This window comes from Leptonotus elevatus, chromosome 13 (assembly GCF_054856555.1).
Source record: "Leptonotus elevatus isolate MCC_2025b chromosome 13, RoL_Lele_1.0, whole genome shotgun sequence".
In the NCBI taxonomy this organism is placed as follows: Eukaryota; Metazoa; Chordata; class Actinopteri; order Syngnathiformes; family Syngnathidae; genus Leptonotus; species Leptonotus elevatus.
This window is the reverse complement of record NC_141251.1, coordinates 20,484,966-20,506,010: the sequence shown is the minus strand read 5'-3', so window position 1 is coordinate 20,506,010 and position 21,045 is coordinate 20,484,966. Positions and strand designations below refer to the sequence as shown.

Genomic DNA, 21,045 nt, shown 5'->3' with positions numbered 1-21,045 from the left:
AATGACCTCACTGACGGAAATGGGGACGGTGTTTTCTGTTGCCAGGTAACGCCAAACGCTGTACCACAGTCACGTTCGAGGCAAACTAGCTATGTCTACGGTGGAGTGGACAAAGTAACCTAATATATATGGTTGTGAGCGTATTGTAAAAATAAATAAATAATAATAGCTGGTAAAATATGACGTTTGTAAGGGAGTGTCAGGTTATTTTCTCCCTGTTGTGTCATTACAGTGAACTTCCATAAATGTCCATCAGCTAAATTAGCGTCACGTTTATTTGGCGTGTTACCTGAACAGGTCAAGTGATGGTCCATATTTTTGTTCTCAAGCCCGTCCACGCTAACCGGAACACAGAAAAAGTCAAACAAACAAAACAACACATATTCACTTCCGCCTTCTGTTCTTCTCATGTGTTCGATGCTTACCCTTCCTCAGAATGGCCGCCACCTCCAGGCCGGGATGACTCGTCGCTTGAAAGTCGACAGTACACGACAGTAAGTACTTGTATTCCTTTTGTCTTCGAGATTTAGAGAAAACAGTGCAATAGTTATTACAGCACTGTATATGAGAACTAAAGTTGATAATTTAAGTAATACGTTTCTTTCTTATTCAATGCTCACTGGCTATAATGCACACAAAGTGTATCCCCCAAGGACCACATGATTTGGCCACATGGGCCTGTTTTTCTAAAAACAGAGGTGGAAAATTCAAGTCCAGAAAGTAACACGGCCAGAGTTTGGTTTTAGCCCCAGGTGTTTCTACTCAACCGGCAGGTAAACAAGAACGACTGGACTACTGATTGTGTAGTAGCACCTGTGGCTAAAGCCAAACTGTGGCAGGGTTTTTAATTCTGGACCTGGATTTGCCAACTCTGTCTAAAAATAGTTGACCACCGATAGGACATTGTGATTTCCTAGGAATGTTGTAGAAAATATCAAAAAGTGGTGCATATTAATTTTTATCTCATATTCTAATATGGTCAGTGTTTTCACATAAGAAGTGTTTATCAAACTGGTGCTGCTAAAAGGAAGAAATAACATTGTTGGTAGAGCGAAGAAAAGCCATTTGCTCACTATATTTAAACAGTCATTCTTTGTGAGATCTCTTTTCACACGCTTAAGAGTTAGAGAATGAAGGTAAGTGCTGCACTTTTAAAAAGGAGTTTATTTCAGATCAACAGTGGATGCAATGCAACTTCACTTTGACAAGCCTATGATGAGGTCATAGGAACTTAAATACAAGGAGGTGCTTGGCTGTAACAACCATTGTAACATGTTGGCATGCAGACACAATTCATGTGTGACGTCAAAAATGTCACCATTGTTCTAGACCATGTACATTTTGTTCTTTTGCCTTTCCGAGCATGAACATTACCACATGTGGGCCATCAGATAAAGCGACATTTGTAAGCTAATCTAGCGTGAGTGTGCATGCCAGCATGTATTTGCATGTTATGTATTTGTCTGCGTGCAGTCAGAAGGCGTCAATAACAGCTTCTTCAGAGCTCCTCGGTCTCGCCGTCGTAGGGCACGCTGTCCAGCTCCACGTGGATGCTGCTGGGCTCGCCGGTGCACACCCAGCCGATGGGTGTGCGGTTGAAGGAAGGTCGCAGGTTGATGTCGTGCCCGTACACCACCGTGGGCTCAGCTACCACTTTGATCTTCTCGGTCTCGGGCATTTGGAATTTCATGAACTGTAAGGCCTTTTCAAATCCGCCGTAGGGCATGGCACTCCTGGTAATGTGAGACGATTGCCAGTTTTATCAGTTTATCAATTTTATATCCCGCTTTGCTGGGTTCTGCGTAAGCAAAATCTGAACTTTTCAGTCATTTAGGATAATTCATGGGAAAATTAAAAACAGGTGTGGATTAGAAGCATGAGGTACTCCAAAAAGTAGCATAGCTCTTTTTTCTTCTTCTTTTTTTCCCAGCAGATTCATATACTGTACCAATCTCTGTCGTTAATAAAATCACTAGGGAGTCATTTTAGCCAAACGTCAAAACCAACAGACGTATTATATATTTTTTTAATAAAGGTGAATACCTGTTGAAGCATTTGTACTTGCACAGTTCAATATGATGAATAGGGCCGGGCATGATCCCTTTCAGGGTAGCGAGCAAAGCTTCGTCGCCCTTCATGGCCTTCTCCCAAGGTGATATGTAGGCATTCAGGTGCACTTTCTTAGATGCGTCATCTTTTCCGCCATCTATGATCAAAAAGCTCATTGACTGGAAAATGAGACACACTGGAAAGTATGTCTACTGTAGCGGTGGCTGAGTTTTCTGTAGGGCATGCGCTGGATAGATGGTTGTTCTCTAGTCTAGATAAAGACGTTGTACAGCCAGATATAGTGTAAATTAGGGGTGTCAATTTTAGTGTGTTAATTTTGAGTTAATTTAAAGTTTCTTAAATGCCACAAATATTTTAATGCGCAATTAATGACCGTCCCTTAGTTGGAAAGCCTGTACTGGGGGAATTCCAGTCGCAACGTATCAAACACGTCCACGTCAAAAATTTGCAGTAATACATTTAATAATAATTCGTGGTGAGTGGGGTCAAGTTGTATTTTACAATTTTAAAAATGTGCAGAATTTCACAAGTTACTTCATAGTGGCAGAAAAATGACCTTAACACAAACCAATATCACTCGTTTTTTTTTTTTTTACAGTGCAGTACATCTTTTTTATTTTAACTCAATTTTATGAATTATTATGAAATTACTCTATCAATGACTAACAGATGCAACCCTATTTCTATTAGTTAAAATGTGTTCCCACTTTTATAACAAGAGCATGAAAACTTATATTATATATATAATCTTTTATTGTACATTTAGAACAGATGTAAAATTTTTGATTAATCATGAGTTAACTATTGAAGTCATGCAATTAATTAGGATTAAAAAAAAAATCACCTGACACCGCTAGTGTAAATAATCTATGAAATGTCAATACACCCAAAAGAGAATCCAAAAATAGAAGGGAACTTGCAGGCTTGGAATGACTTACAGGTCAACAGAGAATGCAATCAAATCATATAAATGATTATATTTATGTATTAACTTTCGTGAAAGTAGACCTCTTAACAAATCAGTGCAATTTCAACAATCCTTCATACCAACCTTTTTGTGTGGATCCCTCACCCGATCCTCCATGTAATCCATCTTTACCATGCTGATCTCCGCCTTGTCCCCCCGCACTTCCTCCGGCTCCGCCTCCGACTCCTCCCGCTCCTCCAGATTCTCCGCCCTTGCTCCCAGGCTTTGGTGGAGGCATGGGGGCCCCTCCCCCAAACACCATCCCACCATAACGCAGTCGACTGGCATCCTTGCTGAGGAGATACCCGCCCAGATGTATCGTCTGGCTGCCCATCTGACCGCCCACCCCTGGGACATACTTCTGCATTTCGTCCTAAGGAAGCCAGATCAAAGTAACCACTGTTATTTGCTGATAAACACGATCCGAGTTGGAACATTTGCTGCAGGCTACCATGGAGTCGCCAATGAAAATATCAGGGTTGTTCTCGTAGATGAACTTGTCCACCCGCTGCTGCCTTATCTTGAACATCTTGGAGCCTTTGTTCTTCAGCAGCGACAACTCCTCCAGCATGATGTCCTTTGGCGTGCCAATCTTTCTTCCCAAGTCAAACTCAGATATCTTCACCACGGACTCGTACTCTGGAGAAGTTCATTCAGCACATTAAATCACCAACTCTCCATTATAGCGTTCTTGTCAAGTTCGGTTAATGATACTACAAACTATCAGACTTACCATCCTGAGAGATTTTTGATAAGTCAATTATGACTTTGGTGGGCTTTTTCCTCCTGTTTGTTGGGGTGGGTGTTCTTGCAGGCATGGCTGTTGGGGGTGAAAAGTGACAACAATGTTTATTAGGGGAACCAATGAATCTCTTAATGTTGGGATTGTCAATTGGCCCGGACGCTGCGGACTGGCATTATCAGCGTTTCGTGTTTTATGGTGTTATGGTATTTTAGGCTCTGTCCACATGCAATGATGGAATCTCAAGTTTGTTTTCAGTTTACTATCACCCATCTGTCAAGTACGTACTATATTCAAGTTCAAATTTGGTACTGATCGGGCAAAATCTCTTGGACAAGCTTGTCTTTGAAGAAATTGCTGCTTTAGACCATCATGACAGATTCAAACCAAGATGGCAGACTTCCTGAGTCTTTTCAGGCATAGTCTTTTGAGACTTTTTTTGTGAGTCTACTCATAGTAGGCATACCCACCGAATTTCATGTTGATAAGTAAAACTGTCTTTGGGGCGGAATTTCCCCCAAATTCCGAGGGGCACTACCGGTCTTAGGTTTTAAGATCCATATCAACATCCCCACCCATAGTTCACTGTTTACTGTCGACACCAATAGGCATTGAAAGCTATAAAGTCAATCCACTCAATTCGGACACCTCACGTAGGCAATTACCACTCATTTGTCAAGTTCAAGGCGGATGTCATTACCTTCACATTTCCCCAACAAAACTGTGTTGTGTCTAACTCAATGTGGTGTCATTCCAAAGTGTTAGACCGAAACCGAAATAGCATTTACCATTTTTTTGTGCACAGTACAGTGAAATCTCCGAAGTTGAATGCCCCCCCAAAAATTGTAAGATCAAAATATTTTGAAAAAAGTCCAACTTTGAGTCCAAACCCTGATCATTTACAAATTCATGCGGGATATCAGCAAATCTCGTGAGACTACAGTTTAGGGAATAGTTTGAATCACTGCTTGTGTCCAAATTCACAAGGCTGGGTCCTCCGAAGGCCGAATTTGTCGGCTGAATAAGCACACACGGACTTACATATGAGTGGATTTTCAATGCTGCCTGTCGGTAGCACATTGACCGACTGTCCATTCATGTGTAAATCCGTGCTTGAGATAGAGTCGCGTCAAGTGTGATGTCATGCAGCCGACAAATTTAGCCTTCGGAGGACCCAGCCTTGTGAATTTAGACACAACTACTGATTTTCAAAGTGTGGTACATGGGCTCCCTCTTGTGGTATGTGAGGAATCACTGAATTAAATGTCTTAAACTGTGAAATATGTCACATTTGCTTCAACATAAAAAAAAAAATCTAGTACAGTTCAGTTTTATTTCAATTTTAAGTACAAAATAGTTGCATTTAATTAAGTACCGGTACTGTTTATTTTTTAATGTCCTATATTTGAAGACCAAGACCAAAGTGTTACTGTTGCATGACGTTACAATGGCTTACAATAATTTGAAATGTGCGTTTTAGGGAATAAAACCACTTCTTTAGGTTATTGAAGGATATCTTCACAATTGTATTTTACTGTTTGATTTATTTATTTGCTTTTGTTTGTTATTTAGCAATGCTACCACAAAAGGCTAGGAGTGTTTATTTTCCAGTCGTTAAACTTGTTTATCACTAGTGTGACCGTTAAGTGTTTTTATTGTGTAACTTTAAACATCAGCAGTTCAGTTAATAAAGGTTTGTTATTGGAGACACTGTCATTCAAATTTTGTTTTTGAAACAATCAGAGTAACTTAGAAGTCAACCAGCGTTACCAACCTGATTTTGTTCAACATTGAAGGTTCAGTTATATTTTGCGTCTGGTTCAGAATTTAGGGGACTTTTCCTACCATTATGTTGTGTTCACTTGTGCTTTGTTTTTTTGGTCTTTTGTTTCCCCCCTTTTTTTTCTTGTTTGTGAGATGGCCATAAGCACCTCCAAAATTCCTAAACATGTTGAGCACCCCTCTCTTGTTAAAAGGAAAAACATCACATTGAGTGACTGTAACACAACCCACAAGGCTATTTTTAAAATATCCATCCCTAGCCAAGACATTGAGCGAAGAGTAAAGGCGTCATTTGACCATCAGCGTGTCTGATACAATCCATCAGCACACAAAAACACGCCTGCAATGTAATCCTTATTTTCAATCTCTTAGAGAACATCAATGTTACTCAATGTAGCGTTGGTCAAATAAATTCATGGGAACAGTTTAAAATCCACGAAGATGATGAGGATCAGCCTCTCAGGGTTAACGCCCCCACCCTCTTTTTGGGGTTTGGTGATTGCATATTACATCTATGCTGTGCCCAGAGTAGGAGGGTCAGCATATTGGCCCATTACTTTGCTCTTTTGAAGATGCAAGCAGCTCATCCAAGTGGCATCAAATTCAAATAATTCAAAAGCATTCTCATTAAAAGTAATGCAGCATTGCTGTAATGAATCATTGTCACTATTTTCTAGTTCCTTCAGCAAGGATCATTTGGAACATGCGTCACATGTTTACCTTTACCACTTGTTTTGCAAATTTTAATCAAAGCTTTTCAGCTGACTAAAACTCACCTGGTTTTTTTTGTGTTTTTTTTTCAATAATCCTGTGGCGAGCGGAGAAGTAAGAGACCCAAGATCCAGAGTTGACAGATCCCACAAAAAGGTACAACTAGTTGAATCCTGGTTCGGGGGTCAGTATGACACCCACCCTAAACTCAGATGGCAGGTCGTCTTTTCCAGGCTGGGGCTGCGGGTGGCAGCGGTGTGGTGGTGGATTTTGAGGAGTATGAATAGGGATGCAGGAGCTGCTAAGGCATGGAGGGGCGGGTGGGATTTGGGGGTCAGTCATTTGGCCCGCTTAAAGTGCTGATGGGGATATTAAGGGAACAAAATGATTCTCCCAGATGGTTGTGGAGCGTATATTTAGCAGCAGGAACGCAGGGAAGCCACATCAGTTACAAGATAACCCCAAGAGACCACAGGGCGTGTTTAGGCTACACACAGTGTGAGAGGAAAGTCAAGGCAAGTGTAAATACGCACATAGTGTACACAGTGCAAGTGTAAGGTTAAGCATGTGTCTGTTTAAGTTGCTCCAGAGCGGTTTGCGATACAAACACAATACACCTGACATGACCAGGAGTGGGCAAAGTATGGCCCAACGAGCATTTACATTATCAAAATAAATGCACTTATAATTGGCATCAATTATACACTGATTTCGTTTACAAATAGCAGGGGTCCACTGTGCATACTGTTCATTCTATTCATCCCACAGCACAGTGATCTCGTGGTTAGCCCGTCTGCTTCACAGTTGAGACTGTCTGGTTAGGAATCTTAAGATTTTCACAAAGGTACGCATGCTTGCAAATATTGGTGAGTTGTCAGGCATGTTGAGGAATTCTTTCAAGATGCTTGTTGTTCAGTATTGATCATATTTCCCATACTTATTTCATCCATGCAAGCTTTTCCAATCATGTTTCTAGACTCCTATAGAATGAATGCTAACAAGAAATGAACACTCACCATCTGTGGCACCAGAGGTGATGAGTCACAAGTGAAGATGCACACTTGACACTGGGAAGGTGTGACATTTTTTAACATTAAAGGTACAGTACGCAAGAGGAAAGAGTTAAATTATTTGAGTATGAGAATAAAGATAAAGTGTGTGATATTAATCCAATGTAGGCATACCTTGAGACTGCAAGTACCCATCTATATATGCCCCACACTACAGACTGCAATACTATACTGCCACCCAGTGACAAAAAAAAAACCCCACCACCCAGTAACATAAAATGAAAAGCAGATATTCTTCATTTACAGCAAAACTTTGAACCTATTTTCTAAATTATTGCATGTCTACATCAGAATCATATCAGAAAATTTTCAATACTGTATGTACATAGGAAATATTGTTTCTGGATTACTCCTGTGTTTTTATTATTATTTGTACTCTGTATTTTGTAAAAAATAAAATAAAAAAATGTAAGCTTTTAAAATACATTGCGGTCGTGGCTATATTATCTCACAAAAGTAAGTACACCCTCACATTTCTGCAGATATATATAGTCTGTGTGGAACTGCTGGATGGTCTTGACCACTGTGCTGCAGCTGAGTTTCAGAGTGTTGGCGATCTTTATGTAAAGCAGGGGATGGTGAGATCCGGTCCACGAGGTCCGGAATCCTGCATGTCTTGGATATTTCCATTCTTCAACACAGCTGATTCATGATCAGCTCATCAGCAAGGTCTGCATAAGCCTGATAATTGGAATGAATTGGAATCAGCTGCAGTTTGAATAGGGAAACCTCTAAAACCTGTAGGACTCTGGGCCTCAAGGACCGCAGTTTGCCATCCCTGATGTAAAGCAACCTTTTTTTTTTCTTCAGATTTTCGGAGTTCTTTGCCATGAGGTGCCATCTTGAAATTTCAATGACCAGTATGAGGCCCCGTCCACACGAAAGCCAGTTTCAATGTATCCTCACAAGTTTCTTACCGTTTCGGCCGTTCGTCCACATGACGGTTTCGGAGCTTGAATTCGATCACTTTTGAAACCGGGCTCCAGAGTGGAAAGATTTCAAAACACGCCCCGTACGCGTCCATCTGGACAACATATGTAGGTGTAACGAATATTGCCCGTCACCCTCAATTTTTTCCATTTTATGTGCCTTTTTAAACATTTCCCCCTGGGGAATGTGTGTGCGTGTCTTAACTCTGTGTTTTCAGTTCAAAAGGACTCTTTGAGTTTCCCCCCAGCAGGGACTGGACTTCGTTTTATAACCCCCGGGAAACGCATATCACAGTTCCGACAGACCTGAAATCCTGTCTGATAAGCAGTCCCCAGACCATCTTTTATGGTCTGGTCTATCCACAGGAATTAGCCATGTGTTTTTTGGAAACAATGCCCCAGGGAAATTATATGGTACAACATTGCCCTCCAGCGGTCACTATTGGTTAACCTCAAGAATCCTGCCACTCCTAATTAATCTGAAGTCTACATAATTCAGGACATACACGGACTCTATGTACTTGACTGACATCAAGTAACTCCTGTTGTTTATCTTTGTACAGGATCGTCACGAGAAACGTGGTCGCTGAGTCGCTGAGTCGCTGAGTCGCTGAGTCGCTGAGTCGCTGAGTCGCGAGCCGTGAGTCCGAGGCGTCACTCAGCGCTCACACAACACCTGCCGTGACCTCCACGCCGCGCGTGCATCACCGACCGACAGCCAGAGACTCCCGGGCAGCATTCCAGCGGGACGTGCGAGGATCGACGCTCGAGTCTCTCTCTCCCGTGCGACTGAACCAGACCGTGAGTTGCGCCTGCAGTGCAATCTGACCATATACTACTGGTGCAACGCTTTTATTCAAACATAAAATAATTGACAGGTCAAACGTTTCCATCTTTATCCCCCAGCTACCTTTTTCAATCTTTGATTCGCATTTTTATTTTGTTTCATTAATAGGTTAGGCTGTGACTGATATATGTGTGTTTACTAAATACATTTGTTGTCTAGAAATTCTATTTCTGCCGAATCATTTGTGTTTACTGAGTGGATTAGTAATTCTCCATGATTGACTAAAGTAGCAACTTCAGATTATGAATACTTGATAATAGTATTTTTATCTTTTATTTTGCTCCTACAAACAAGCAAAGTCAACGTGGTGCCCCAGAGGTTGCTGGGGAAATTACAACTCCCCTCAGTACCGTCTAAATTTGTCATAAGCCACTACGGCAACCCAAATAATCGCTACATAGGATACTCCTCCAGTGATGACGTAATGGTCGCAGCTTGATGACGACGCATTGTCGCACATTGATGACGTATGTGCCAATTCTCGCGAACCGTCAGTCTGTCAACAACAATGGCGGATAGCCGTGTCGTAGTCATTTTGCACAGCCTCCTTAGCTTGCTTTTTACGAATTTCTGTGAACAACAAGGACTAGTTGACATTCGGCGCCACTTAAATCCAGGAACACTTAAATATTCATGGTTCAGCCCCAGTTATAAATTCAAATCAAGAATTGATCACTGGTTTGGTTGCCAATCAGATGTTGTGCTATGATTTCAATGCTGATATCTCTAATGCACCGTTAACTGGTCATTGTGTCATTCACCTGTTTATTAATCCAAAAACGCAAAGGAGTCGTACAAATAAGTACTGGAAATGTAACTCAAGTCTATTAAAAAACGAGATTTACCGTGATCATATTAGATCGCTGATTTTGGAGATTGTTAATCAAGATGACTCTCGTAACAACTCCAGTTAAAAAAGGGGAGTTCTTTAAATATAAAATTTGTCAGTTCAGTATCTCATTTAGCAAAAAATCTATGGAGGAGAAGGAGCTATCCATAATTAAACAACTGAACATGTATTGCAATAAACTAGACCCAACAAGATGATAGGAAAAATATATTTGACCTTCAACCTCAACTTGATACAATTTTTACACAAAGGCACAGGGGGCATTTATTAGATCGAGAGCTAAAGGTATAGAGGAAGGGGAAATAATTCCAACCTATTTTTGTGGCCATGAAAGGAAAAGACAGGGAAAGAACAGTGTAAAGTCTCTAATTATTGATGATATTGGAGTCACAGATGAAAAGCAAATTTCCTCTGAGCTTTTCAAATTTTACAGCAAATTATACACTTAAAAGTTTTCTAAGGAATATTGTGACCTATTTCTGAAAGATATAGCTAACATGTTCCTATTATAAATGATGATTATGAGAAAATTTGTGACGATCAAATTACAATGGCAGAACTTGATAAAGCCGTTGATTGCCTATCACTCAATCGTGCGCCTGGTTCTGATGGGCTCACAGGGGCCTTCTATAAACACTTTTGGCAAGAAATACTAGAATTATTGCACCTATTTTTGTCATAAATATTTACTACTTGTATTCTTCCTCCCACAATGGCGCATGGGGTTATTATTTTAATTCCAAAGCCTAATAAAGATCCAAGATACATTGAAAACAGAAGACCTATCACCCTAAGAAACACAGACTACAAATTATGAATTTACATCTTTGCTTCTCATCTTTGTTCAGGGTTATCCAATATTATCGACCAAACTCAATCTGGATTCCTAAAAGGCAGATCGATTCATAATAACATACGACTGGTAATGGACATTATTGAATATAGTGATCTCATTGAGGATGACGCATTACTTCTATTCTTAGACTTTTACAAAGCCTTTGATTCAGTGGAGCATGTATTAATTTTATCTGTGCTTAAATCATTTGGCTTTGGAATTAAGTTTAGGAAAATGATCGAAGGTCTATATCAGAACATCTGTAGCTGTGTCTTCTTACTTCACGGTACAACTCTAAGCTTCAAGATAAATGTAGGTATCCCGCAGGGATGCCCGATATCACCTTATTTGTTTATACTAGTCACAGAGATGCTAACCATTTATGTCAAAAAATTGCCAGGATATTAAAAAACCAAATGTATTGGGGGCTGAAATAATAATCAGCCAAGTAGCTGATGACACAAGCCTCTTCCTGAAAGATAGTCATCAGGTGTGAACTGTTAGCTATACATGATACACAATTAAAATATATTTGTAACATTCCAATAAAATCAGTTGTAAAATATCTTGCCGTTTATCTAACAAAGGACAATAAACAGAGTCAAACTCGGAATATAGAGAACAAGTTAAACAATGCAAGTCCCAACTTAATTCATGGCTTCAACGGGACATATCTATTATCAACCAAATGTATTTAACCAAAGTAGAAAGCTTATCCAGATGCATTTACCCAGCTTACTCCCTAGCAATTCCTAATAAATCTATCAAGGCTATAAACCAAATTAATTTTAACTTTATTTGGAGGAATAAACCACATTACATGAAAAACAAGTCATATTGTTAAAGAAATAGGTGAGGGTGGCCTGAAGGCAATAGATTTTGATTGCCTCAGTGGTACTTTAAAAAATAAAATGGAATCAGACATGGATGACTGATACTAATTCATTTTGGTATTGTATCCCGAACTACATATTTAAAAAGCTATAGGAGGCATCACGTTTTTTCTTGTTTGTGACTATATCATTGAAAAACTACCAATTCAATTATCTGAGTTCAACAAACAAATTCTGCTATACTGGAAAATGTTATATGTACACAACTATTCACCACATTCAATTGCTCTTTGGAATAATGGTTACATATTGCACAGAAATAATTCATTGTTCTTTGAAGATTGGTTTGAGAGGAACATATGGCCACTGTCACACCTGATGGATGATAATGGTGTTTTACTCATTTATGATGAGTTTAGGTGCACATATGATTTTAATCCATCAAAATGTGACTTTGTTAGATTATTAACTCTTTGACTGCCAGATGTTTTCAGAAAAGGGATGCTGTGGGTGCCAGCCGATTTAAGCATTTTGACTGATCTTTCAAGGTCTACAGAAAATGTTGTGTTTGGACTATGGAAACACACATACTACCAAATTAAATGAATTTTTTCCATGAATGATGCCACAAACATCTAAACAGTGCTTTACTTATGTAAAACACTACCACCAACAATGAAAAAGTGTTTTTTGATAGCAAAATACGTTTATTTACATTCAACAGTGTAACAATTTGACACAACAATTTGGCAAACTATTTACAAATGTGTGCAACTGTGGTACTATTTACAATTGTGTGGATGTTTCAACTACAGTTTTTCTTTTTGTGTAACACTCCCCTGCGTGCAAGGAGACGCAGCAGGATTTGCACAACAGATTAGTTTCACTGCGATTGCCCCTTCGCGTGCAGACGCTACACTTTCTTACCGGCCTTTTTTTCCGGGGAATAGCAAGTATATACTGCAGTGTGTGTTTGGCCATGTTGCCATTAAGTCTACTATCAGGATCATGATACGGTTACGTTACGGTGGTGTTACGTCTGGCTTCCTCATGTCCTTCAGTTCCTATACCGGGGGGTAAGAGATGTTCTGATCCATCTTATCCACTCCATTCATGGTGGCATCGTAGTCCAGAACCAGTGTATTCTCCGTGATCAGACTGTACCCACTCCTCCGATGAATATGCATTGGACTCGGGGTACTCTTCATCGTCCGATTGAACGTCCGCCTGTGCAGAAGTGCTCGGTTGTGCTCCGCGTTTTCCGGCGTTAGCATCGCTAGCCGGTGAGGCTTTATGACGTGGTCATAGCCGCCGCGTCAACGCTTCGAACTTCGGGGTCAAGCTCGGAGTCACCCATCATCATCATCATCGTCGTCATCAATGTGCTCTTTAGCATTGGTCGATGCTTTTCGACTACTCTTCATCGTCCGATTGAACGTCCGCCTGTGCAGAAGTGCTCGTTTTCCACCGTTAGCATCGCTAGCCGGTGAGGCTTTACGACGTGATCATAGCCGCCGCGTCAACGCTTCCAACTTCGGCGTCAAGCTCGGAGTCACCATCATCATCATCGTCGTCATCAATGTGCTCTTTAGCATTGGTCGATGCTTTTCGTCTTTGAAAAAAATGCTCAAGCGTGAGCTGCTTGCAACCGGTCGCCATTTTCGCTTCATCAGCCACTCTCCCCTCAACACTCTAGCTCCGCCTCACGTCTTCTACTGACGCCTACCCAATCTTTTCCAAAGAGAGTCATCGCTGCCATCTAGGGGCCAAAAATAGTCATTATACTAACTAGATCTGCTTGATAATTTCAGCACAGCTGGCCAAGGCTTTCCTCCACCCGTTTCCAAAAAAAACAAACAAAAAAACATAGTTAACGTCTTTGGCACCCCTCCGTAGGATTTTACTAAATGTTATTTAACGTTTTTGGCAGTAAAAGAGTTAAATGCGCTTCCACAGCAATTTGTCTCTCTGACTAAAGAAATATTGAAATATCAAGAAATAAACCCCTAACTGCCCCCACCTCTGATCCAGGCGTTGTCGATATTGGATAGAAAATGCAAGAACAGTTTTATAAGACAATGCCTCACGAAAATTATGTTTCCTGAAAAACAGAACAAAAACGGAATTCATAATACATTTGATGTTAATACAGTAAACAAGCTGAGAACTATGTATTTGAATCTACCATTAGCCCCCAATATGAAGGAAACACATGTCAAAATTATGAATAATATTTACCCATTTAAAAAATTATTGAGATTACGATTTAATATTGAAGACAATGTCTGTTCGTTCTGTAACAGAGGTATTGAAACCACTGACCATGTGTTCTTTTCATGTCCAATAATAAACTATTGCGGGAGGATGTACGTCTTTGGATTATTACCATGTTTACTTCATTCCCACCATCTTTATCCAGAGAAATGTCTGCAAATCTCATTTTAAGTATGGAAAAATCTTTCAATCACAAGAAAAAGTTTAAAAAATGTAACCCCGTTTTTCAAAATGTTGTAAACGAATTTGGCATATATATTAAGTCTCTAAGATTAGTTAAAATACCTAAAGTACAAATAATATATAATATGCTGAAGAAATTACCTCTTGTGTTAAATTGAATATGTCCTGATTTCATTTATATAATGTATTTTAATTATTACTTTAATTGTTTTATTTTTGTTATGTATGTTATTTACAATTGTGTGAACATGATATCATTGATTTTTTGTTTTTGTTGTTTTTCTGTGACCTACTGTTCCCTTGGCAGTTATTGTTGATTTGTATGAAAATTTGATTGCTGATTGTTGCCAAGTTTGTATGTTTTACTGCTTTATTTGAATATATATATATATATTTTAAATGAAAGCCTCTTTAGCTTGCTTATGCTTTTGCAGCAAAATATTTTGCTTCTTTATTCCCACGTTCAACAAGTGGTGTTGTATTTGAATCACCCGCCATTGTCACTTCTCCTGTGTTCACCTTTTTCCATGTTTTTTTGATACATTTGTTCGTTTGATACATTTGTTCTGTAGATTGTGTTAGATTATTAACATTGTTTTTCTGTTTCAATTTATATTTTTCAAAGTGTTTTTGATTTTAGCTAGAGATGTTACAACTGTTCCCCATATGTTAGTTAATCTGTAGTCTTTTGTTCTTATCCTAAGGAAGTAAGGTTTCTGAGTCCATTCATCTCAGAATAGTAGGGAACTGCATATCAAAGGGCGTTCATAAATATCCCTGGAGCCAGGTTTACCCCCCATCTAAAGTAGAAAACAGGAACTGAAGTAAAGATAATAATGGGGGGTGTGTAGACTCGAAGACTCTTGTCTTGGCAGGAAGTGCCACATGGGGGGCTCTGTCTGTAGGGGCAAAAGATACTTCTTTGCAGACTAAGGGGGAGGGAACTGTTTTTGTATAAATGTATGAGTGTACTTTGAGAAGGTGACATTTTTGGGCCAGATGCTATTTTGAAGCAGGTCCTGATGTCTTTCAGACTCTGAAATAAAGCTGGCAAACTTGTTCACAGATTTCAACTTTGAGTTTTATTTGAACACGCAGAAATCAAAGAATTGATTTCCAACAATTGGTGACTCCCGACGCTGAAAAGGTGACGTTCTGGATGTTCTTGTCGATTGCGAGCTGCGGTGTTCACGGACGGGCGGAACTTCTAGGCGCCTAAATAATTAAGTACGGTAAGTGGAGACTTTTATCCACGTAGGGAAGTTCTGTCTGTTTGGGACCGCTGCAGCTGGTTTTAGTCTTCTAAATTGTCTAAATTTATACATGAGATCTGTATGAACAAGTTGTAGTTCAATGTCGTTCTATCAATTCCTACGACATTGAACTGTACACGTACGTGGGGTGGTGCATTTTGTGACGAAAGTGCAGGCCTGAAATGTTTTGCGCATTTTTGATAACAGGAAGAAGCAGCGGCTTATAAATTTGTTTTGTTTTATTGTTTCCGCTGTCAAGCATCCGGTAGACCATAATGGGTATTTTTATGAATATTGAGAGGATTGCGGGATGACGTGGAAGATTTGTTTTTTCTTTCGCTAAGTATTCAAGAGATTATGGTAGCGAGCCTGTTTAAAAAAACAGTTTTGTAGCCGAAAAGGATTGCTAGTCAAAGTAGGCATGATACTTTTGCATTAGCATCCGTTTTTACACGTGATAAGTTATTTAAAAAAAGCGCGCCCTGTTTTAAATTGAACAGTATTGAGGGAGTCAGGTCGATTACAACGGGGATTGGCTTGGACCGCTGTATTTTCGATCGGGAGATCACGTGGTTATTTATGTATGTTCACAGCATCTGTAATGTGTGTATGTTTTTGTGGGCGCCTGTGTTGTTCTTGTAAAATTGTTTAAACGTTGTCGAATAATTTAACATATTGAACTATCATACTACGAGTGAGACGTCACTGCATTAATAAATATTAATACTACTTGAGTAGAATATAAATTTGAGTAGAATAAAAACTACAAATGGAGGGCGATTTCGATCGTGACACTGAATGGTTTGACCTTAATGTGCTTCCGGTTCATAGTGGGAACTTAAACTTGGATGCACAAGTTAAGAATGCTTCCGGGGTTGCAGTTGGAGCCATCCGGGAAAAACATCGGCGAAAAATGCAAACATTGTTAATAGATTGGGTGACGGCTGCTTGCGATAAGGGATGGTTTCCACCGTTGACGTCCGCAGTTTGTTTAGTGGCGCTCATGAAGGCGGTGGAATTGGCATGCGTGAACAAACGGCTTTCGCTGGAGAAAATGGTACGACAGACTTTTGTGTTTTCTTTGAAGGGTAGAAACGTAAGACGAAATTGTAGAAATGTGGATCAGATGATGAGGAATGCTAGAATGTTGGCAATGGGCAGTTCGGTTAAAATCGCTCGAGGAGCGTTGATAGAAGCGGGTGATAAGGATGTGGCTGATTTTGATGCTAAAATTATTTCACCTCCGGCATATGTTGAACCGCTCGCGGCTGATTTGTTTGAAGCTGTTAACCCGTTTACAGACTCACCGTACAAGCCTGCGGTTCAGATGCTGCAGAATTTGCAGGCACCGATTTTGACGGTGAATAGCGGTAATCTCGATGTGGATTGGCAAAGTGGTAACTGTGATGCAAATTCTCGACCACTTCGGTCTACTTTGCAGGCCGCGGCAGACGGCTTGGCAGCTGGCGTAACCGCCTCTGTAAAACGTTTGGAGAATCACATGAGCGACATATTGGCTATGAGGGAGGTCCCGCAAGTGAAATTGGACAAAGCGAGTGCTTTTAAATTGGAACTAGCTAGACATGCTGAAGTGCCCCAGGTTGTTCGTCGCAAATGGCTTATGATTATTTCTCGCTTTGAAAAAGATGCGAACGACAAATTGACAGAAGACGAATTCTTTCGACGACGTGAATGTGACATGACTGATGAAACTTCTACTGCATTGGCGAATAGCTAACAAATTGTAGACATTCAGAAAAAGTTGGATGATCTGACATGTGCTGTTGGGGATGTTGTGGGACGATGTGACTTTAGCACGTCTGACAAACTCCCGGAGGATACTCCTAGAAAAATTGTGACTCGTTCTACAGTGGGATTGCAAGCACCTTTTTTGACAAAAGTGGATCCGGCTACCGGAAATTCGGCTACAGTGTATAAACCTTATTTTCCGGCTGATCTGTGTGTGCTTGTGCAGAAACTTCCCCCGTTGCAGACGGGTGGAGAGAATTGGTTGCGCTCGTTACAGAGAAGTGTGACGGGGCAGATTTTGACGGCTGGAGATATGCGTGCTCTTTAAACGGAGGCGTGTCCTTTATCTCAACTAGATGCGCTGATGGCTAATTCAGGAATGTCATCTTTGAGTGACGGTGAGGCATTGTCACGTGAGGATTATTTAACGCTGTTTGGAGCGCTAGGTGAATTGTTTCCGCTTCCGGAAGTGATCATATTTGATTTGTTGTTTGCTCCAAAAGTTGATGAGGAGGCTGCGACATTCATTGACCGTGCCCTTGTGGAATTTTCTTTAAAGACTGGTCATTTGCCGACTGATTCTGCACTGTATTCTCAAGTTTTTCGTGCGGCAGTGCTAAAAGGTGTCAATAAGTCTGTAAGGCTGGCCATGGAAGTGAATCCCGATTTGCCCGGCTCTGAACACGTACGGTGGTTATCTCATCTGAAACATCATCTGAGAAGGTATGCGAAAGAAATTGAATCTAAAACTGACAAACATAGGACTACTGAATTACAATTGGCTGCTATACAATTGCAAACTTTGAAAAAAAAAAGAGGAGACTTTTGCACTCCCGGCATCTACTGTTGACTCATCACCTGTTGTTGTTTCTGAGTGTGCTATGTATCAATCGAGATCAGCTATCAGCCAGGACCAGTGTTTCAATTGTGGACGTTTCGGCCACTGGGCGGACACCTGTCGACATCAACTACGTGGGAGAAGCAGGGGTGGCAGGCGTCTACAGGGCAGACGCGGCTATTACCAGCCAAGGGGACGTGGTTCACGAAATGTTCCTCCACGCCCGACTTCATCCCTGCAGCAGTATCCGCCGGTGCCAAATCAGCGGTTCCTGCCGCCACCTAGCGGACAGTTTCCGCAATGACGGGACCCAGAATCCACCTTATTTGCACTGCAGGAGCCTATGATTGCATTAAAGGTGAGCGGAACTACTTTATCATTTATGGTAGACACTGGAGCACGCCACTCTACCATTATGACTTTACCAAATGGAAGTACGCTCTCCAATGATGGCATCTCATTGGTTGGATTCAAGGGAGAAAACACTATCCTGCACATGACAAATCCGTTGCAGACAAAGTGCTGCACGCAAACGTTTATGCATTCATTCGTATATGCTCCGAGCTGTCCTGTGAATCTTTTGGGAAGGGATCTCCTCATAAGGACTGCTCCATTGATCCAATGTAGGCCAGACGGGCTGACGCTTCGGTTCCCAGATGGACATACTTATCACTGCGGGGGTGATTCATCCTCCAATGTCTCCTCCCAGTTCCCTGTGGTGACTTCACATGCCATGACATGTTCCTCTGCTGACATGTACTGGGCAAAGATTGACACTGATTCCCCCGGCTGGAGGGAAGCTGAGACTTTTTGGAAAACTTGGTCCTCCTGGGTGCGACACCTCAGGTCATATGATGTGATATCGGATTGTATACATTGTACACTATTTTACGACAGATGTGGTGATGAGTTATACAGTGAAGCTTTCAGTGCAATTGTTGACAATGTCTGGGAGTTGCGTGTGGGTGATCTGTTTGCAGGACGTCCTGGAGTGGCTTTTTCGGTTGATCTGACGGAGGAACAGTCTCGATGGTATGAGATGGCAGTACCACCTGGTGTATCTGTGCTGGCATGTCATCCTCACATTTCTTTGATGGTGTCATCCCAGCATACGGCGAAGGATTTAGGTCCATTTGTCCTGGCCTGCACACAAGCGACGGATTGGCAACCTTCTATTCATACAGATTTACTGTATTCCAAATCTCTTGATGCCTATTGGATTAAATCTGATTTGTTTATTTTCATGTCTGTCTTAGAACATCAACTTTTGGACCGACATCATGGCCGAGAGACGTCTGACAGTGAGCTTGCTGGTGACATCTTACAATCTATGCCTGCTGCACTGTGGTCTACTGACCCGACTGATGTGGGCCTGTGTAACGTTGCACCTGTAACTTTTGAAATGAAACCTGGCTCCGTTTGGGTACCACAGTACCCGACGAAGGAGGAGGGGTGACTTGGCATCTCAGTAACAATTGATGGGTTGCTGAACGCAGGTGTTCTTTGTAAGATGGATAGGTCTGATTACAATACTCCCATTCTCCCAGTAGTAAAGAAAAATACTGGTGAATTCCAAATGGTGCATGATCTCAGGGCAATTAATGTTAAAGTTCTGACACCCACACCGCCGGTGCCAAGTCCTCATTCAGCTCTGTCACAGATCTCTCCGTCGCACACGCATTTTACCTGCATTGACCTTGCAAATGCATTTTTTTGCATTCCTCTTGACTTGTCTATGAGGAAGTATTTTGCATTTTTGTGGAATAATGAATGTTATTCCTACACCCGGCTTCCTCAGGGGTTTGTGTTGTCTCCTGGAGCTTTCAATGCTTCCCTTAGGCAATTGCTGTCACCTCTCGAACTTCCTCCTGATGTTCTTTTAGTGCAGTATGTGGATGATCTGCTCCTTGCTGCACCATCCGAGGAGTCCTGCCTTCAAGCTACACAGCTCCTTTTGAGTCACCTGGCTTCGGTGGGCTTGAAGTGCTCCAAAAGCAAACTCCAGATTGCCCAGCCTCAGGTTTCATTCTTGGGTCGACTTATATCGAGGCATGGAACAGGTATTTCTCCGTCGCACAAAGATGACATTTTGCACCATCCTAAACCGACAAATGTTAAACAAATGTTGGCTTTTCTGGGTCTGTGCAACATTTCCAGACATCATGTTCCGGATTTTGCGGAACAGACTCACGCACTGAGAGAATTAGTGAATGAAAAGGGAATGAGAAACCTGTCGCTTGTTCTAAATTGGACACAAGCTGCTGAGAACACTTTTGTTCTGCTGAAACAATTTTTGTCATCAGCTGCAGCTCTTATAGTCCCTGACTACACAAAAATGTTCTTCCTTGATGTTTCTGAAGAATCCAGCAGTGTGTCGGCTGTTCTTTTTCAGAAGGGGGAAGATGGTAATAGACATGTTTGTCTTTATGCATCAACACCTCTTGAAAAATATGAACAACGTCACCCGCTGTGCACAGCTTTTGCTTCAGCATTAGCTCGCTTGATTCAGAAAACATCTCATATTGTGCTACATCATCCGCTGACAGTACGTACAGCTCATAGTACAGTGCAATACATAACCAGCCAAGCATTTACTATGACAGGGGGACGACAGAGAAAGATTGAATCAGTTCTAACACAACCTCACATTTTGTTTGTACATGAGGGGATTAACATGGCAGATGGCATGATTGAGGGACAATCCCACTGCTGCACTCAGCGAATTCTGGAAGAGAACTCACTGAGAAAAGACCTTTACGATACCGCAATAAATGACTCAGACTTGACGTTATTTACTGACGGCTGTTGTTTTAAGGGCAATGAGGGACTCCAGTCAGGTTTTGCGGTAACACAGATGATTGGAGCAACCTTTGATCTGTTAGTGGCAGACAGACTCACAGGACCACAGTCAGCTCAAAGAGCAGATATAGTGGCTGTGATAGCTGCACTAAAGATAGCAAAAGATAAGACTGTGAACATTTACACTGACTCTGCGTATGCACATGTAGTGATACACACAGCCATGAAAGAATGGCAAAGAAATGACTTTATGACTGCTTCAGGAACGCCTATCAAACACCATCAAGACATCTTTGATTTGAAAGAAGCTTTG

At 41.1% G+C, this 21,045-nt stretch overlaps 2 protein-coding genes across 5 annotated transcripts in view; both read right to left on the bottom strand.

Moving 5' to 3' along the window:
• hhat (hedgehog acyltransferase) overlaps positions 1-395 on the bottom strand; it is a 31,520-nt gene extending 31,125 nt beyond the window's left edge. For all 4 annotated transcript variants that reach the window (XM_086093468.1, XM_086093465.1, XM_086093466.1 and 1 more), the window contains exon 1: positions 290-395. The gene's annotated coding sequence lies outside the window, so the exon portion shown is untranslated. The remainder of the gene's footprint in view (positions 1-289) is intronic.
• A 751-nt stretch (positions 396-1,146) lies between these two features.
• Positions 1,147-6,583, bottom strand: myoz1a (myozenin 1a). The gene is made up of 6 exons (XM_086093184.1): positions 6,338-6,583; positions 3,771-3,857; positions 3,489-3,676; positions 3,122-3,410; positions 2,044-2,206; positions 1,147-1,733 (listed from the first exon to the last, which is right to left on the bottom strand). Exons 2-6 carry the CDS (start codon positions 3,853-3,855, stop codon positions 1,499-1,501), a joined length of 960 nt encoding a protein of 319 aa, XP_085949310.1. The 5' UTR covers positions 3,856-3,857; positions 6,338-6,583; the 3' UTR covers positions 1,147-1,498.
• Between the last annotated feature and the right edge of the window lie 14,462 nt (positions 6,584-21,045).

What these genes read in the sequence shown, in the direction of transcription:
- myoz1a (XM_086093184.1), bottom strand. Translation starts at nt 3,855, where the DNA reads ATGCCTGCAAGAACACCCACCCCAACAAACAGGAGGAAAAAGCCCACC. An exon ending in ATCAAAAATCTCTCAGGATG is followed by an intron (nt 3,677 to 3,770) that starts GTAAGTCTGATA and finishes GAACTTCTCCAG; the next exon opens with AGTACGAGTCCGTGGTGAAG. An exon ending in TGAGGGATCCACACAAAAAG is followed by an intron (nt 2,207 to 3,121) that starts GTTGGTATGAAG and finishes TTTTGATCATAG; the next exon opens with ATGGCGGAAAAGATGACGCA.